Source organism: Chelonoidis abingdonii, chromosome 11 (genome assembly GCF_003597395.2).
Source record: "Chelonoidis abingdonii isolate Lonesome George chromosome 11, CheloAbing_2.0, whole genome shotgun sequence".
Lineage (NCBI taxonomy): Eukaryota > Metazoa > Chordata > Testudines > Testudinidae > Chelonoidis > Chelonoidis abingdonii.
In genome coordinates this window covers 58006908-58024735 of record NC_133779.1, presented here as the reverse complement: position 1 = coordinate 58024735, position 17828 = coordinate 58006908, and the positions used below count along the sequence as shown (strand labels likewise).

Sequence of the window (17828 nt, the reverse complement as noted above, 5' to 3'; positions counted from 1 at the left end):
GGCTGCTACTCTGAAACCTGTCATAATTCAGGACCAATTGCTTAAAGCAGGGCAGTTACAACCCAAGGCTGGGGTTTTTCCACCTCTAAGGCAAACCAAACCAGCCAGCCAAAGTGGTTTTACTCCGCTAGCTAACCACAAGTCACACAAGCAATTTCCTTAGACACTCCAGTTTCCCAGTATCACCACCAGTGCCTCTTGTTATGGGGACAGATGGTTATGAAAAGCAGTACCCCAGTAAAAGAAAAAAGGTTCTCTCGATCCCAAAGGACCAAGCCCCAGACCCAGATCAATATACAAAGCAGAGCTTACCCACAAATCACGCTGTTGCTGATCCTTTAGAATCTAAAATCTAAAGGTTTATTCATAAAAGGAAAAAGATATAGAGGAGAGCTAGAATTGGTTAAATGGAATCAATTACAAACAGTAATGGCAAAGCCTTGGTTGAGGCTTGTAGCAGTGATAGAATAAACTGCAGGTTCAAATCAAGTCTCTGGAACATCCCCGCTGGGATGGGTCATCAGTCCTTTGCATAGAGCTTCCGTTTGTAGCAAAGTCCCTCCAGAGGTAAGAAGCAGGATTGAAGCAAGATGGAGATGAGGCATCAGCCTTTTATAGTCTTTTCCGGGTGTAAGAACAATTCTTTGTTCTTACTGTGGAAAATTACAGCAAAATGGAGTCTGGAGTGTCATGGGCAAGTTCCTGCATACTTTGCTGAGTTACAAGGCTTATCTGCCTTCTCTCAATGGGTCAGTTGTGCTGCTGATGGTCCTTAATGGGCCATCAAGCAGGCTAGGCAGAGCTGACACCAAGTTGTCTGGGCTGTCTCTCAGAAGCATAGCATAAATTTGAAATGCAAACAATATAGAGCCAAAATTCATAACTTCAACTACAAAACTGATACACACATATAGACAGCACAATTATAACCAGTAAGTCATAACCTTGTCTTAGACACCTTATTTAATGCCCTTTATACAAGATTTGGTGCCACTCAAGTGACGGGGCAGTGCGAGGACGGGGTGTCGGAGCAATGGGCAGTGTGAGGGTGAGGCGTTGGGGGAAGGAGCAGCATTGGGGTGGGGCCTTGGGGAAAGGGGGCGATGCGGAGGTGGAAGCGTGGGGAGAAGGGGCGATGCATGGATGGGACTGGAGAAGGGGCGGAGTGAGGGTGGGGTCTCGGGGGAAGGGGCAGTTTGAGGGTGGGGATTGGCGGAAATGGGCAGTGGAGGGGCAGGGCCTCAGGGGAAAGGGCAGTGCGGGGGTGGGAGTTAGGGGAAATAGGCAGTGAAGGGGCAGAGCCTCGGGGGTAGGGATTCAGAGAAAGGGGTGGTGCAGGGGCGGGGCCTTGGAGGAAGAGGTGATCCAGGGGCGGGGCCTTGGAGGTGGAAGAAGGGCTGGGAGTTAGGATGCGTGGGTTCTCGGGGGTTTGCCCAGCTCATGGAGGAGGGTGAACAGTGCCTGGGGCGTGAGCGGGGGACTCTTATCAAGATCCAGGCTGCAGTGGTGCGGAGGGGACTGTGAACGGCAGGGATCTCAGTTACAATAGTCCTTGGGGGTGTTATAATAGTCGTCATCCTCGTCCGAGGGGCAGGGAATCTCCCCGGCACATGGGATTTCCTGCCAGAGACACAGGAAGAGAGAGAGATTGTGTGAAAGAGGGGACACTCCCCCAGCAGGAGACCTGTGTGTGATGTCTGCCTGTACCTGCAGTAATGGGAGCAGGGCGGGGAAGTGGGATCCAGGACTCCTGGGTTCTCTCCCTGGCTCTGGGAGGAGAGTGGGGACTAGAGGTTGTGGGGGGGAGCAGCTGGGTTCTATCCCCAGCTTTGGGAGAGGAATGGGATCTAGTGGTTAGAGCAGGGGGGGTGGGTCTGTGAGCCCGGACTCCTGGGTTTCATGTCCACCTTTACCACCCTGCAGAGCTATGAACTGCAGTTACCTGGTGCACTAACAACAAGCATCCCCAACTGTATTTGGGGAGAGATCTCCCAGCCTCCTGTGCCAGCGCAGGATCTCGCTATTGGATATAAAGGAAAATCTCCCCTCAGCCATTAGTGGGACAGAGTTTATGACGCATGCTCAGATAGTGCTGATTCTGTCCAGCTGGGGGCAGGGTTTCACCCTGCTGGGCAAGGGGGCACAGGGTGCAGCTGCATACTCAACCCCAGGCAGTATGTGGGGGCAGTGGGGACCCAGGGGTTAACAGATTCCCCCAACTGACCTCATAGAGCGAGTCTCTCTGTGGGGCACTGGGGTCCTCTCTGCTGTCCCCTGGGGAAGGAGACACAGACAACATCCCTTTCACAATTTTCCTTCTTTATACCATTTCCCCCACATCGATCGTTTCCCTTTTCGGTCCACCCCCCCCCCCCCCCCCGAAGCAACCCCCCCACCCCACACGTGCAGGGTCAGCCCCTCAGCAGGGGTGTCACATACACAGTGCAGAGCTCACCCCTCCGCAGGGGCGGCAAGGACACACACGCAGTGAGGGCTCAGCCTGTCGCAGGGGGCTGGAGTAACACCCTACACATTCCATACACCAGGTGCAGGCTCAGGCCCCTCCAGCAAGGTGAGGGTGGAGTGACACACACACATAGTGCAGGGCTCAGCCCTCCAGCAGGGGGTGGATGTGACACACACACAGTGCAGGGGCTCAGCCCTCCAGCAGGTGGGAGTGACACACACACACCACACACACACACACACACACACACAGCAGTTGTTGATTTTCTTCATGCACCCACACTCGGTTCTCTGATGCAGCCAAATCCCCTTTTCTGCCCTCCCCGAATTCCCACCCATGGGGTCCTTACCCTGCAGACTCCCCCCCAGTTCTTTCCGTGGCGGTTCTTCTGGCAGACAATAAACCCGAGGTTGCTCAGGAGGTGAAAGCAGCAGGACCCCTGCTCCGAAGCCCTGCCATGGGGCAGGTACTCAGCTGGTACCAGTCACTGCCGCTCTGTGGGGGGAGGGATGGAGAAATGGGTCATTAGTCCAGTGTCATGCAGGGTGCATGGGGCAGGCGCATGGGAGATTTGGGAGGTGGTGACTTGGTTCAGCATAGTCCTAGGAGGGATAATGAAGGCAAGTCTCAGTGGAGGAGACAGGAAGGAAGCTGGGTTTTTAACCAGGAGAATTTTCTTCCCAAGTGTTTATTGGAGATTGGAGTTTCTTCCAGGTCCATAAAACCTCCAATCTCCTTCTATTACAAGAGCATCTAGAAGCCTCTGCTGAGATCAGGGCCCCATTGTGCTGAGCACTGCCGGGACACAGAGACAGAGACAATCTCTGTCCCTGCTGAGATCACAGACTCAGAGGGAGAGACAGACTGTGCCCCAAGTGAGAGCAGAGGCCCCTCGTGCGGACAGCTGCACAGACCAATGGAAGAAAAAATATGAATGATCACAAAAATGTGTGTGTTTCTGTTTTGCTGGGTCCAAAAAGTTTTGGGAATTTAGTATTTGAAACTTTTGTAAACTTTGAATCTACCCTTTTTTCAAAGATTGAATCAAACACTTCCTCCAAATTTTTATCCATTGTTTTATCTGCATTTTGATCAAATTTGCTTCTGTTCAGCCATCATAATTGTCTGTTTCCCTAAAACCTACACAATTTTGTTTGTCAACCTCCCCTGCCCCCATTTTCTGTTTGAAAGATTATTTAACTTTGATTATAATTTCCAACAATTGCCCCATGGGTGGTGGGTATCATAGGACGGGGAAGGCTATGCCTCCCCAAACAGCCAGGCATGGCCCCACCCACTCTCCTCTCTGCTTCCAGTTCCCTTCCTGCTCTTCCATGGTTGAGAGGCTGGGGCAGGCAGGCTGGGGCCGGTGCTTGTGAAGCCTGGGGCTGGGGCCGCTGGAGTTGGGGCCATGCAACGCTGCCTGGCGCCGGGGTTGGGGGCATTCTGGGACTGGAGGTTTATGGGGGGAGCTGGCAGCTGCAGGTATCGGGCAGGGACACACACAGACACAGAGCAGGACTCAGTTCCTCCAGCAGGGGGGAGCAGGAACACACCCTCCAGGGCTCTGGGCTCCGGCAGGGAAGGGAAGGGGTAGTTCTCGGGCAGCGAGGGAGGGGCCAGGGGCTAGGCTCCTCCAACAGGTCATTCACCCACCGCCCATGAATTGCCCTTTGAAAACACTATAGGTAAAAATGGAGGAGAAAAATGTAATGAAAAGTCTGGCAAAGAGCTAATTTTGAGGGGGGCAAATGAGACATTTTTCCTGATGATTAAAAAATATTACATTTCAACTAAATGTATGTTATTTGAACGGTGTTTCTTGGTGTGATGACAGGTCGATTTGCAATGTCATTCGGCAGCTAGATGGCTCTGTGTGCTGGCCAGAAATACTGGAGCCTGGTCAACAAAGTTGACCCAGCTGGAGCACGAGCTGGGAGCTTCTTTATTTTGGTTGGCCTTGCAGAAGGATGTTGCTGGGGTGGCATGGCCTTGCAGAAGGACTGTGAGGGGTTCAGCTATGGTGCATGGGGGGCTCTAAGCCATTCCCTGGCTATGTAATGTGTTATCAAATGCACCCAGTACTTACACACAACAGTGATGGTGAGTGGCAGGGAGGTGGATTTCCCTAGGGTGTTGTGCACCTCACACTGATACTCTCCCCCATCAGCCACCTGTACACCCGGGAAAGCCAGTTCCACCTGTGCCCACTCCAGCCGCTCGCCATCCTTGTACCAGGAGAAGCCCAATCCGCCATAGGCGCTGGTGTCCAGCCTGCACGTCAGGGACAGGGGTTCCCCCGTCCTGCGATGAGGGCCTGGGGTGGCCACCACATGCACCACAGGGGGGGCTGCAGAGGAAGGGGAATGAGATATGAGCTAATGATGCCCCTGTGGGACTGCAGCTCGGGGCTTTGGCGCAGCATGGCATGGGGCGGAGGGGCTCCATGGCTCTGCCCCCAGTGCTCTAGCCCCACTTCCATATCCAAGTGATGGCGTATGGAGGCCCCCTGCCCCCTCCCATTTGTGAACCTGGTTCCACCCCCGTGGCTGTGGCCCTGCCCCCAGCTGGAATGTCAGTGACAGAAAGACCCCCCAATCTGTGCTCTCCTGCTCCGCCCCCAGGGCTGTGGTCCTGCCCCTATTTGGAATGTAGGTGAGACAAGGACCCCTCCCAACTGCACTCCTTGGCCCCACCCCCAGGGCTGTGGCCCCACCCTGGCACTGGCTACTCACCAAGGATGGCCACATAGGTGGTGGGGGATATGACCAGGTAGGCACGCCCTATGCTGGAGACCCACTTCATGCAGGTGTAATTGCCCCCGTGAGACAAGGTTGCCCCTGCAATCTGCAGAGAGGGGCTCCCGTGCAGGTCCTCGTAGTTGTGAATCCAGAAGTAGACCTGGTCCAGCGACCCGCTGTCCCCCACGCCTCTCAGCGTGAACGAGTCGCCCTCCCTGTTGGGGCCTGGGCTGTCCATGTCCACCAGGACCTTCAGGCGATGGGGCCGGCCTGGAAGGCCATTGGAGATGGGTCAGAACCAGTGCCCCCTAGAGGGGAAAGGCCTCGTGCCCCATACCCTCCCCCTCTGGGCCAGCCAGTCCTGCACCTTGGGGCCGGATGGGAGCTGACGCCCCCTAGAGGGGAAAGGTCCTGTATCCCATTCCTCATCCCTGGCACCAGCCAGACCCCTGATCTCGGACCTGATTAGAGTCAGTGCCTGCTACAGGGGAAAGGCCTCGTGCCCCATGCCCTGCCCCCCCAGCCAACCCCTGCCCTGGGGCTGGATGGGAGCTGACGTCCCATAGAGGGGAAAGGTCCCGTATCCCGTTCCCCACCCCCAGCACCAGCTAGACACCTGCTTTCGGACCTGATTAGAGTCAGTGCCTGCTACAGGGGAAAGGCCCCGTGCCCCATTTCCTGCCCCCCACTGCCAGCCCCTGCCCTGGGGCCTGATGGGAAGTGGCGCTTGGTACAAAGGGAAGGTCCCATACATAATGCTACTCACCGGTGGCGAGGGGCTGGGACCCTTTGGGGAGGCACCTATTCCGGTAGCCCCGCACCCGGCACTCCAGCACTGCCCCCCGGTGCTGCCAGATGATGTGCATGCTCAGACTGCTTTTGCTTTTGCCAGTTTCCTGCGGGATCTGTGTGCCGGCTCCATCGTACCAATACAGGCCGGAGGAGGCGCAGCGCTCGGAGACGAAGCAGTCCACCCTGCCACTGAGGATTCCGAAGGTCATAGATTTGCTTTGTTGGACCGTGCAGTGATGTTCTGTGCAGGGTGGGTGAGGGGGGAGCCAGTCACTGCTGGGGACACGGCCATGGGCACAGCCACCTCCAGTCACCAGCCACTGCCCCTTCTTTGAGAGCTTCCTCAAGACCAGGTGGGGGTGTGACCTGTACAAGGCTCCCCTCCCAGAGCTGGGAGAGAACCCAGGAGTCCTGGCTCCCAGCCCTCCCCTGCTGTGACCACTAGGTCTCACTCCCCTCCCAGAGCTGGGAGAGAACCTAGGAGTCCTGACTCCAGATTAGGCTTCCTCTAACCACCAGACTCCACTATTTCTTCACAGCTTTGCAGAATGTGGTCATCTGATTCGAGTGAAATGTTGTGAGAGGTGTACAGCAACCATCCTTGGGGATGGCACGATGGGCGCTTAGGTGCAGCCACCTCTGGGGCAGGGCAGCTGAGGAGCAGCTGCACATAACTCCACATGGGGCCAGGCTGGGTTGCTTCTGCAAGAGGAGCCAGGGATTACCTGACACCGTGAGGCACACAACTCGGGGGCTTCTCCAGCTTTGGCTTTGGGTCTGGAACTCAAAGGAGTAGGCGCCCCCATCTCCAAGGGCCAGCGGGTTGAGTTGCAGGGTGCAGTTGTGCTGCAGGTCCCCCAGGAACTGGGCACGCTTGGCCTTGTCATAGCCCTGCCTCGTTGTTGCAGTGAGTCGCACGATTCTCTCCTTGTCCCGGCTCCAGGTCACGGCTTTGACGAGCTGCCCCTCGGGGTAGGTGTAAGAGCAAGGGATTGTCATGCATGAGCCGCTCCATCCAGCCAGGGGGCCCGTGGGCAGGGTCACCCCCCAATCCTGGCAGCCAGCACCTGGAGGGGAAGCAGCACCCTGCTGTCTGCAGCACCATGTCCCCTAGTCCTGCCCTGGGGCATTGGGGCCAGCCCTGACTGCCAGAGGAGAGCCCCCACCCTGCTCTCTGCAGCACAGCGCCCCCTTAGAGGTTGCAACTGAATCCCAGACGTTCCAGATGCCCCTGCTGGATTCCAAGCATTGGCAGGTGGAGCCGTCCCCATGGCAGAGTCTCCCAAATTCCTGGCTCCCTGTTCATCCCCATTACTGCCTCCCAGCCCCAGTGCAACCAGAACCACTCACCGGTCAGGATGGAGAGGGCCAGCAGCAGCAGGGCCTCCATCTCATCCAGGGTGAACACTGACGTGGGGCCTACAAGAAAAGGGAACCAGATTTGGGACCGGGAAAGGTTCCTATGAAAAGGGTTTTAGCACAAAGAGTGTCCCAGAAAGGCTGCGAGTTCCATAGTGAGGCTGGGGCTAAGGCAGGAGATCTTGGATCTAGTCACAGCTGGAGCCCGATGTAGGAGCTGCATATTCAGTCTGTTGATTACTTCAGAATTCCCAGTGATCCCGTGGAGGTTTGGCAGGTTTGTGTCCCCAAGTCAGGCCCAGGATTATGGAAACTGGGGTTCAGCTGGCAGCCCTGATGGGCACAGCTGTGACACTCGCACCTGAGGAGTTATTAGCACATTTAACAAAGTCACAAAGGCTCCAGCCCAGCGAGGTAGATAGAGAGACAGCATTGTGTCCCTCTGAACCATCCCATGCAGGACAACCCAGTATCTTCCTCCTCACCATCACCTTCCTTGTGTAACCCTTCTGCCCCTCTGAGTTGGCAGCAACAAGGGCCGGGTTCAGTATCCAGGGGTTACATTTCAGTAACACCATGCATAACCGGCTCGAGCCCCCACCCAGTGACCTGGGACCACCCCCCGGGCACCTCTAGGAGGCAATACTTCCCCTCTCGCAAGCACGGAGTCTGAGTGTAACAAAATCTTTTTAATAAAGAAAGGAATCATTGCGGCATCCCATGGAGAAACACCACAAACAGAGTTATAACACAAATCATAAACAAAAACCCACACCCCAAGTACATTTGACAATGTCCTTTTCCCCTTAGGGTCGTAAGTCCAATCACTCCAAAGTCCAACTTCTCAAAAGTCTCTGGTCAGTGTCACCCCAGAATTCAAGAGTCTATCTGTAGAGGTCCCTCCCCCCAGCCTGGGTGAAAGGGGCACCTTACGTGGTCCAGGGCCAACTGCCCTGCCTCTCCGTGGGTTCTGCTTCCGCCTTCTCCACGAACTGCTCCGCCTTACCAGCCGCTCCACTCTGCTCCTCCGGCCGTCCTCACAAACTGCTCCGCTCCACCAGCTGCCTCGTGTGCTGCTCCAGTTGTCCCAGCAAACTGCTCGGCTCCGCTCGCTCTGTGGGCTGCTCCACACGCCCCACAGCTACTCCGCTCTGCCAGCCGCTCCACTCCACCAGCTGTCCTGTGGTCCGCTCCAGCCATCCTCATAAACTGCTCCACTCCGCCAGCTGCTCTGTTCCACAGTATAGCTTCAGGCTCCCCCACTAGTTAGCACAGTACTCAGTGCTCCCAGCTCAGTAATTTCAGCTCTTTTGTGATTTCAGCTCTTAGTGATCTCAGCACATAGTAGGGGAGCCCAGTGCTAGTGCACCATTAGCCCAAAGTGAGTTCAGCTCAGCAACCTGTATCTAGAGTCTTAAGGGAATAAAAAATCAACTCTGACATTCCACAGTGGAGAGAGGAGGGGGTGCAACTGGTGCTTCTAGCTCCACAAGGAGCCTGCACCACCAGGCACAAATACCTGTCCCCAACCTCTCTCTATTCACAGGGTTTTGGAACCCATGTCCCTTGTCTAGCAAGTACCACCCAACTGAGGTTGAGTCATTTCTGTCACAAAGCAGTCCCACAGCTCCCCATTCACACAATCAGGATGACAAACTTTTTTTTCCTCCTGCCCCAATAGCAAAGAAATTGGGGATCCCAGAGCTGTTAAAATCACCATCCCAAGCTGCTGTGGGTTTATGCTAAGTGTGAGGTGGATGCCAATACAAATCTTTCCACACCCATTGAAATTTTTGAGATTCTTTCCACACTCCCTACAATTCACCACAAGATGTCAGGGCAGCACTCAACCTGACTCTGCTTACACTTGTCGTGACCCCGGCCCTCACCCCGGCACCTCCCAAGGGCTACCTCGCGCTCTCCTCCTGCCCACAGGCTGGGATGCGATTTGTATGCTGACACCGTCCTGCCTAAAGCCTGTTCTGTAGGGGTGTCTCCCCACTTCCTTATGTGTATCTCCTGCCACTACCAGTGATGAGGGCCCTTCTCCGATAGGTCATGGCTCCCTGGTGGTCAGACAGCTGCCGAAACTATCCGCAAGCTGGTGTTAGCTCATGTTCCTGGTGTCGTTGTGGACAAAGCTCCCCCTTAAATGCTCTGTTCCCATGTCCCCAAAACTTAGGGGTCGCTGTTGGGCCATTTATCTGTGCCAAAGTTCATAGGCCCCAAGGCTTATGCTAACTGCTGACGCCAGCGTCTCACAGGACATAGACCTGTAGGTTGCTTGCATTACTGCCACATTAAATAAATGCTAACGCTAGTTCCATGGGCTATGCAATGCTGCCACAGGGCCCCATGTGACCACGAGCAAGCCACTCTGCTCCAGGACTCAGTATCCTCACCTGTACAAGGTGGATACAAATCTTACTTTTGTCTCTTTAAACTTCAAATGTTTTGTGGCAAGGACTGTCTCTGGCTGTGTGTGGGTAGCGCCTGGCACAATAGGACTCCAATTTCAGCTGGGGGCAGGGACTGTCTCTCGCTGTGTGTCTGGGCAGCGCTTGGCACAAAGGGGCCCTGATCTCAGCTGGGTCATTAGATGTGACCGTAAGACATGTGATAAATTGTAATAACACCCGCGCAGTGTTTAACTTTATCCAGCATTGCAGTTTCCTGCCTTGTCGAGGAGAACTGAGAAGCTCCCAGCCCAGCTGCTTACTGCTGCCTTCATTGATCTGCCCATCTTAGGGTATGGCTACACTTGCAGCAGCGCTTTGAAGTGTGAGTGTGGTCCACATCCTCTTTGGGGGGAGCTCACAGCGCTGTGGCACTGTTTACACTGAGGCTTTGCAGCGCTGTATCTTGCAGCGCTCAGGGGAGTGTTTTTTTCACACCCTTGAGCGTGAAAGTTGCAGCGCTGTAAAGCGTCAGTGTAGCCATGGCCTCAATGTCAGAAGGGACTGTGGTGCCCACGCAGTCTGCCCAGCCTGGAGACCTTCCCCAAGGGATCCCAGCTCCAGCCCAGATCCGATGGTCAAGCTAGAGCGGTGCTTTTAGAGACATTTCATCTCTATAGAAAGACTCTGATGGCTGGAGACTCTGCCTTGTCCCTGGGGCAGTGATTCCCAGGGCGCAGTCTCACCAACATCACGTTGAGCGGGAATCCCAGCTCCTACTCGCTATTCCCCTGTGTCTCCATCCAGAGTCACTAGCCAGAGCATCGCCCAGGGAGCTCTGGCCATTCCTAACAAACATGTCTGAAGTACAAAATCCACACCCCAGATGGCATTAACCAGCCCCTCGTTGGCTGAACAGGCCATAGGGTCTGAGCTCTCCTCTGCTCCCTAGAGGGGAGGTAGGCATTAGCGGGGGACGACATGAGTATGGGGTACAGAATGGCTCAACAAAGACCCCAGAGGGAATTCAGTCTCCATGGCACATGAGCCGTGCCTTATCTTTGTTCTGCCAGAAGCCTCCAGGTGGTGCTATTTACAATTTGCCCTGAGTGTGCAAGCAACTGTTCAGGCTCTGGAAGAAATTTGCTTTTCATTTGTTTTTGCACTTTAGTTCTCTCTAGGGTGCTTGTTGCCTCAATCCCTCAGTCTATGGAGAGTCATTTGCTCCCTGGGAAACTGGCCTTGGTGGTTTCTGCTGAGAGTCCCCACAGAGAGAGTTCCTTGGATGCTGTTTACACGTCTGTCCAGGACTGATGCACGTACAGCAAAGAAACAAGTTGCACTGAGAATATACCCAGCCGCCACGGTGCTAATTTCTCCTCCTTCAGGTAACTGACCTACAAACTTCTGGATTCTGCTCCCACTTCCCAGAGGGGCAGCGGTATTCCTGTGTTTGCGCAGCTCCTAGCACACTGGGGTGCTTGCCCGGGCTTGGGGCTCAGCACTACTACAGGGCAAATAATAAACCTACAGGATCTTATATTTAAAACTTCAATTACTCCTTCATCCAAACACCATATAACCCAGTTACCAGCTGCACACACATGCTGCGTGGGGACAGCTTCCCTGGCACTGAGAGGTAGCCTCCTCTGGGGTGGCGCAGCTGGGAAACACCAGGCAGGGACGGCTCACCCGGTGCTAAGATGCAGCCATCTCTAGGGTGGAGCAGCTGGGTAAGAGCCACACATAATACCATGCAGGGATGATTCACCAGGTGCTGAGATGCAGCCACCTCTGGGACAGGGCAGCCAGGGAACAGTCGCACATAATGCCCCATGGGGATGGCTCGCCCAGCACTAAGGTGGAGCTGGGGCAACTGATATAACTTAGATAATTTTTGCACATCTTAGCTCATAGAGCAGAAAAGTAACACCTTCCATTACAGTTGAAGCTGCTTTGAGACTCTAAACACAGACTCTGTTCCCGTCCCACCACCCCCGGCAAACACACAGACACACAACCACCCTCCAAACACAATCATGTAAGTTCCCAGGAGTGTGAGATCTCAGGAGCACAGCACTTACCCTGGCCCTGGGGCTGCATTAGCCTCTGGGAGCCCAGTCCGATCTCAACACAGACAGTAACCAGGGAGACAGTGGGTTATGGCAGATAACCCGCTAGCCCGTGTGCTGGGCTGGCAGCGGTTGGGACTCATGGGAGGAAAAGGAACTGTGATAAAGACTTCCTGGCTCTTAATGGCACCAGGCCTGATCTTCACATGTCAAGAAAAGCCAGTGGTGAGAGGCGGGGGGTAGGGGTTGGGCAGACTGGGAACCAGGACTCCTTGGTCCATTCTCAACTCTCAGAGCGGAGTGGGGTCTAGTGGCTACAGCAGCAGGCTAGGATCCAAGATTCTTGGATTCTATCCCAGCTCTAGGAGGGGAGTGGGGTCTGGTGGTTAGAGCAGGGGGTGGAACTAGGAGTCAGGATTCCTGGGACAAAACCTGTGGAGGCTGGTTTGGAAACGTCACAAGTGGGTGCTAGAAGCGGTCCCCTGGGCACGGTGGTGATGGGAGTCCACGGTGAATGAGCGAGGACTAGCTGGGCGAATTACGAGTGCCTGGAACATGCTGGTTGCTCTGCTTCTCCTGCAGCCTCGTGGGCCTCCCCTCTGCCCCGAGCAGCCACGAATGTAAATCTTTGCCCGGCCTAGTTCACACCTAGCCTCCCTGTTCTGCCTGCTGCTTTGCAGAATGTGGTCTGGTCCTTGGGCCTCCCATTCCAGGTTCCAGCGCTCCCGGCCTAGTTGACAGCTGGCTGTGTCTCGCTCCCCCTGGGAGAAGTTAAGCCCTTCATGCCCAATGGGGAGCTTTACACCCAAGTAACTGGGGAAACTGAGTCATCAAATGATTACAACCGCCCCCACCACATTCTCTACCTCCCTAGGAAGGAGCTTTGGGGGCACAGAGGCTCTTTAACCCAGCTGACAAAGGCAGAGCGAGACTTGATGGCTGGAGGACGAAGCCAGACAAATCCAGACTGGAAATAAGGAGCAGATTTTCCCCAGGGATGGAGCAGATTCTGCAGCCCTTGGAGTCTTTGCATTGAGATTGAGTGCTTGCCTCCCTCTAAAAGCTATGCTCTAGCTCAACTACTAGAAAACTAGCTAGCTAGGGGGGAGGGATAGCTCAGTGGTTTGAGCATTGGCTTGCTAAACCCAGGATTATGAGCTCAGTCCTTGAAGGGGCCATTTGGGCAACTGGGGTTAAAAATCTGAGGATTGGTCCTGCTGTGAGCAGGAGGTTAGACTAGATACCTCCTGAGGTCTTTTTTCCAATCCTATGATTCTATATGGGCTTGAAATGTACAAAGGAGGCAGAATTAAGGTTGTTCTAGGTTGGCCACCAGATACAGGCTTGTGATCTATGACAGGCACAGCCTTGACAGCACACATGCAAGAGGGCAGAGTTGGGGGTGCTTTTGCTCAACCCACAGATCTGTGCTGGAGGCAGGGGGTGGTGCAGCCTGGATGCTCATAATGGTCTCTTCTGGTCTTAGAACCTGTAACTCTCTGAGTCCTGCCTTTCAGCCCACTCCCTCCTGCTTCTAACCACTGGGCTTTATCATCTCCTAAATAACAAGTCTCTCGTTGGGGGGTAGAAAATTTCTCTCAGTTCCTTTCCTTCAACTCTCCAGGGCAGGAGGCTGTAGAAACACATGAGGAGGTGTAGAACCGATAAATGAAATTGTTTTTAATTGTTCACTTTATTAATGTAACTTCTGTTCACCATTCACTACACTTGCCTGCATTGTAACTTCTGTTCACTGTTTGCCATATTGTAATTCAAACCCCATTTTAAAACACTCACTCCATTTTGAAAAAGCTTCCTCCAACCTTCATTTTTGCAAACCCTGCTGTAATCTTATTAGTTAGTTTAGATGTGTGAATGAGGCATGTATGGATGATGAAATCAACCTCCAGCCCCAGCCTGTCCTGATGGAATAAGTTCAACTACCAATGGCTGAAGACCTAGACAACTGTGAAACAAAGTAAAAAGCATCCACCCTAAAAAGAAAAGGACAAAAGAACAACAGAAGGAAGATCAAAGCCAGGTTCAAGGCTGAAAGTCACACCTGCAATTGACGGGTGATCAATCCAAACCCAAAGGCAGCGTGACACAGCAAGACCTATAGACTTGAATCCAAACTAAAAGCCTGTAAAAAAGAAGGGTGGAGATAAGAGACTTTGGGTAACATTCTGCTGCAACATGGAGCCAGCCACCTGCTGATTAATTTAACAACAGCAGAATGCCCTATAAAGCTGGACTCTGAAGACTGAGGACTTTGAGTCTATGGTTCTGCTGCCAGCCTCCAGGAGCATCAGGTGCACCTGACCGGACTCGGCTCCACTCTTGTGTACAGGTACCTGGCCAGTATTCTGTCACAAGCAACTTTAGGCTGGTAACTATAATATCTACACAGAACTTGTATGAATGATTGTGTGAATGGATATATATATATATATATATATATAATCATAGGAACAAGTAACCAAAGAACATTGTTTGCTGTTATCTTTTATTTTATTATGGTATTTACAATAAATGTGACAAATGTCTTGTCCCCTTTAAGATCTTGTTAGTTTTTATTGGTATAACAGAGGGATTATTTTTATTGACCTTGCCCCCACTGGCTCCATGATGAGTGTCAGTGGTGGGATCAGCCCAGACAACCAGCTGCTCTCCCAGCTCTGCGGGTAGTTGAGAGCTCCTCTTAGATCTCACCTCCCGGCAGCTTTCCCTCGTCTGGGCCTACAAATGTCACATTTAGGGAACACCAGGGGCTCTTGGTATTGGCAAGGTGGATCAGAACAGCTTCAATGGGAAACAAAGTATCAGAGAGTGTTTTTCTGAGCCGATTTATGCATCCCACCTCAGCAGTGGGAGCACGGGCAGGAAGAGGTGGGACAGAGCAAGGGCGGAGGTTTGGGGGAAGGGGTCTAATTGGGGCAGGGTGAGGGCGGATCATGGGGGCTGGCTTTGGGATGGGACTAGTTGCTGGAACCAGCTCTGCATACGCAGCACGCAGCTGCCTAGGGCACCACAAAATTTGGTGCCCCAAATGACGTGGTGCCCTACGCAGCAGCTTATTCTGCATATGTCTAAGGATGGCCCTGGGGCCCTGATCCTAGCTCAGGCTGGGACTGTCTCTCACTGTGTGTCTGGGCAGCGCCTGGCACAACAGGGCCCTGCTCCCAGCTGGGGCAGGGACTGTCTCTCGCTATGTTTGTGCAGATTCGCCCTGCCGAAGTTTCCATGCTCACAATGCTTACCTAAAGCATTAGAGGAATTCTCAAAAAACAAGAAGCTGAGGCCCCTGCGCAGGCCTCATCTCGAAGTGGAGCACCAGGCGGTGGTGACTTTCTCTGCTCTTCCAATACTTGTAGCTGAAGGCTGGCGGTCTCCTGTTGCATCTGGTGAGCTTTCTCCTCAGCCGCTATACGCTCCATGTGCCTTCTATGAGCCAGCCATTCTCTCAGCAGCTTCCTTCTCTCTTTCAGCAGCCCTTTCCTTGGCTTCCTTTTCCGTATCAGCGTCTTTTGCTTTTCCAGCAGTTGAAGATCTGCTCATTTCTGTTCATGCTCAAATTGCAGTTTATTTGCTGCCATTGTAATTGCTTCTGCAGCTTCTGTAGTGTCAGGTGAGGGCTGTGCTCCTGCCTCCTGATCACTGGCCATTAACAGCTCTCTCAGTTCATGATTTGTAGTTTTCTTTTTAAAGCTTATCCCCTTTTCTGAACACAAATCTTCCAGGGCTTTTCTGTGAAGCCCTCATATGACCTTTGCTCATCCACTGCAACTGCTCTTTAACCAACAAAACTCTCAGTACCAAAATTCCAATTTGGATAGCGTGGGGTTCTGATCCAAAGCTTAATTGATCTGGTTCTGTGGATCCTTGCACGACTACGCCACTGTAACAAAGCAGCCTTTGGCGGGACACTACTGCGAGTATCAATTCAGGACAAATAGCTTAGAGCAGGGCAGTTACAGCTCAAGGCTGGGGGTCCTTCACTGCTAAGGCACAGCAAACCAGAGAGGACTTTGGTCTCACCCCACTGGCTAACCACAAGTCACACAAGCAATTCCCTCAGCCACTCCAGTTTCCTAGTATCACCACCAGCGCCACTCCTTGTGGGGATGAATGGTTATGAAAACCAACACCCCAGTAAAAGAAAAAAGGTTCTTTCTATCCCAAAGGACCAAGCCCCAGACCCAGGTCAATATACACATCAGATCTTACCCACAAATCACACTGTTGCCGATCCTTTAGAATCTAAAATCTAAAGGTTTATTTATAAAAAGAAAGGAATATAGATGAGAGTTAACATGGGTTAAATGGGATCAATTATACAACAACTGCAAAGTTTTCAGTTCAAGCTTGATGGGATAACGGCTGATTTAAACCAATCAAGTCTCCGGAGTACAAACATCCCAGCTTGGATGGGTCATTCAGTTCTTTGTTCAGAGCTTCAGTTTTAAGAACAGTTTCTCCTTTTATATTCTCTGCTATGTGGAAGGACACCCCTTTGTTCTTACTGTAGAAAGTCACAGCAGAAAGATGGAGTTTGGAATCACATAGACAAGTCACATGTCCATACATAACTCAGTTTGCAGGCAGCAGCCATTGCTCAGGGCTTGGCTACACTCACACTTTACAGCGCTGCAACTTTCGCGCTCAGGGGTGTGAAAAAACACCCCCCTGAGCACTGCAAGATGCAGCGCTGTAAAGCCTCAGTGTAATCAGGGCCGCAGCACTGGGAGCACGGCTCCCAGCGCCGCACGCTACACCCGTAAAGGATATGGTTTACATGCAGCGCTTTGAAATGCCAAGTGTAGCCATACCCTCACAGGCTACTTTGAACGTTCCCAGGAAGGCTCCTCAGATGTGGATTGGAGTCTCCCAAGGTCCATTGATTGAGCACTTACTCAGAATAAGTCCTATCTCAAGAAGCTGACCAAATGCTTCATCGATGCTACTTAGAATGAAACACATTGAGAGACACGTGCATAGCCAATAGTCAATTTTCAAATTTCAAAAATGATATACACCTACAGACAGCATAATCATAACCAGCAAATTACAACCTTTTCATAGACACCTCACTTGACCCCCCTTTGTACAAAATTTGGCACAACTATAGTCCCTTGGTTGCAACAATGATCTATACAGTCACAGTTCATGTCAATAATGTCAACATTGGGCAGGGAGCTCTATCCATTGGAACCCTAATTCTAATTCCAATTGTCCTACCCAAAGGAACCCTAACTCCAAGTGCCCTACCAATAGGAACCCTAGCCCTACCCATAGGAACCCTAATCCTAAAATGGGGAGCCCTACCCATATGAACCATAACCCTAACTCCAAGTGCCTTACCCACAGGTACCCTGATCCTAAATCCAGGTGGCCTACCATTATGAACCCTAATCCTAGGGCGGGGAGTCCTAGCCATAGGAACCCTAACTCCAGGTAACCTACCCATAGGAACCCTAACTCTAAGATGGGGAGCCCTCCCCATATGAACCATAACCCTAACTCCAAGAGGCCTATCCATAGGAACCCTAACCCTAAGGCCAGGAGCCCTCCCCATGGGAACCTACACCCTAGCTCCAAATGACCTACCCATGAGAACCCTTCACCTAGGGCAGGGAGCTGTTCCCATATGAACACTAACCCTCGGCTGGGGAGCCCTAGCCATAGGAACACTAACCCTCGGTCGGGGAGCCCTAGCCATAGGAACACTAACATTAGGGCAGGGAGCCCTAGCCATAAGAACCCCAGCCCTAACTCAAAGTGGCCTACCCATAGGAACCCTAACCCTGGGCTAGGAGCCGTACCATAGGAGATACCAACACAACCCTGGCAAGTCATCCCGATGGCTAATTCCCCTGCCTATTAGAACCTGATGCCTTATTTCCAGTCTGAATTGTCCCCTTGAACGCCCAGCCATGGGGGCCTGATAGACTTTCCTGTGCCAGCCGGGAAAGGCCAGCACTCAGCACTGGGTTCTTTAGTG

The 17828-nt window shown here is 52.9% G+C and overlaps 1 protein-coding gene and 1 long non-coding RNA gene across 2 annotated transcripts; both read right to left on the bottom strand.

Moving 5' to 3' along the window:
• Positions 1-1390: 1390 nt before the first annotated feature.
• Positions 1391-2845, bottom strand: LOC116829843 (uncharacterized). Its single transcript, XR_004374827.2, has 3 exons — positions 2817-2845; positions 2225-2274; positions 1391-1620 (listed from the first exon to the last, which is right to left on the bottom strand). It is a non-coding gene; the product is annotated as an uncharacterized LOC116829843 (long non-coding RNA).
• Positions 2846-4562: 1717 nt separating this feature from the next.
• On the bottom strand, positions 4563-11943 carry LOC116829842 (B-cell receptor CD22-like). The gene is given in 7 exon segments (XM_032788897.2): positions 4563-4817; positions 5203-5331; positions 5333-5478; positions 5975-6241; positions 6726-7067; positions 7351-7419; positions 11840-11943. Coding segments are annotated over 6 exon segments (906 nt in total). The 5' UTR covers positions 11859-11943; the 3' UTR covers positions 4563-4817; positions 5203-5268.
• Between the last annotated feature and the right edge of the window lie 5885 nt (positions 11944-17828).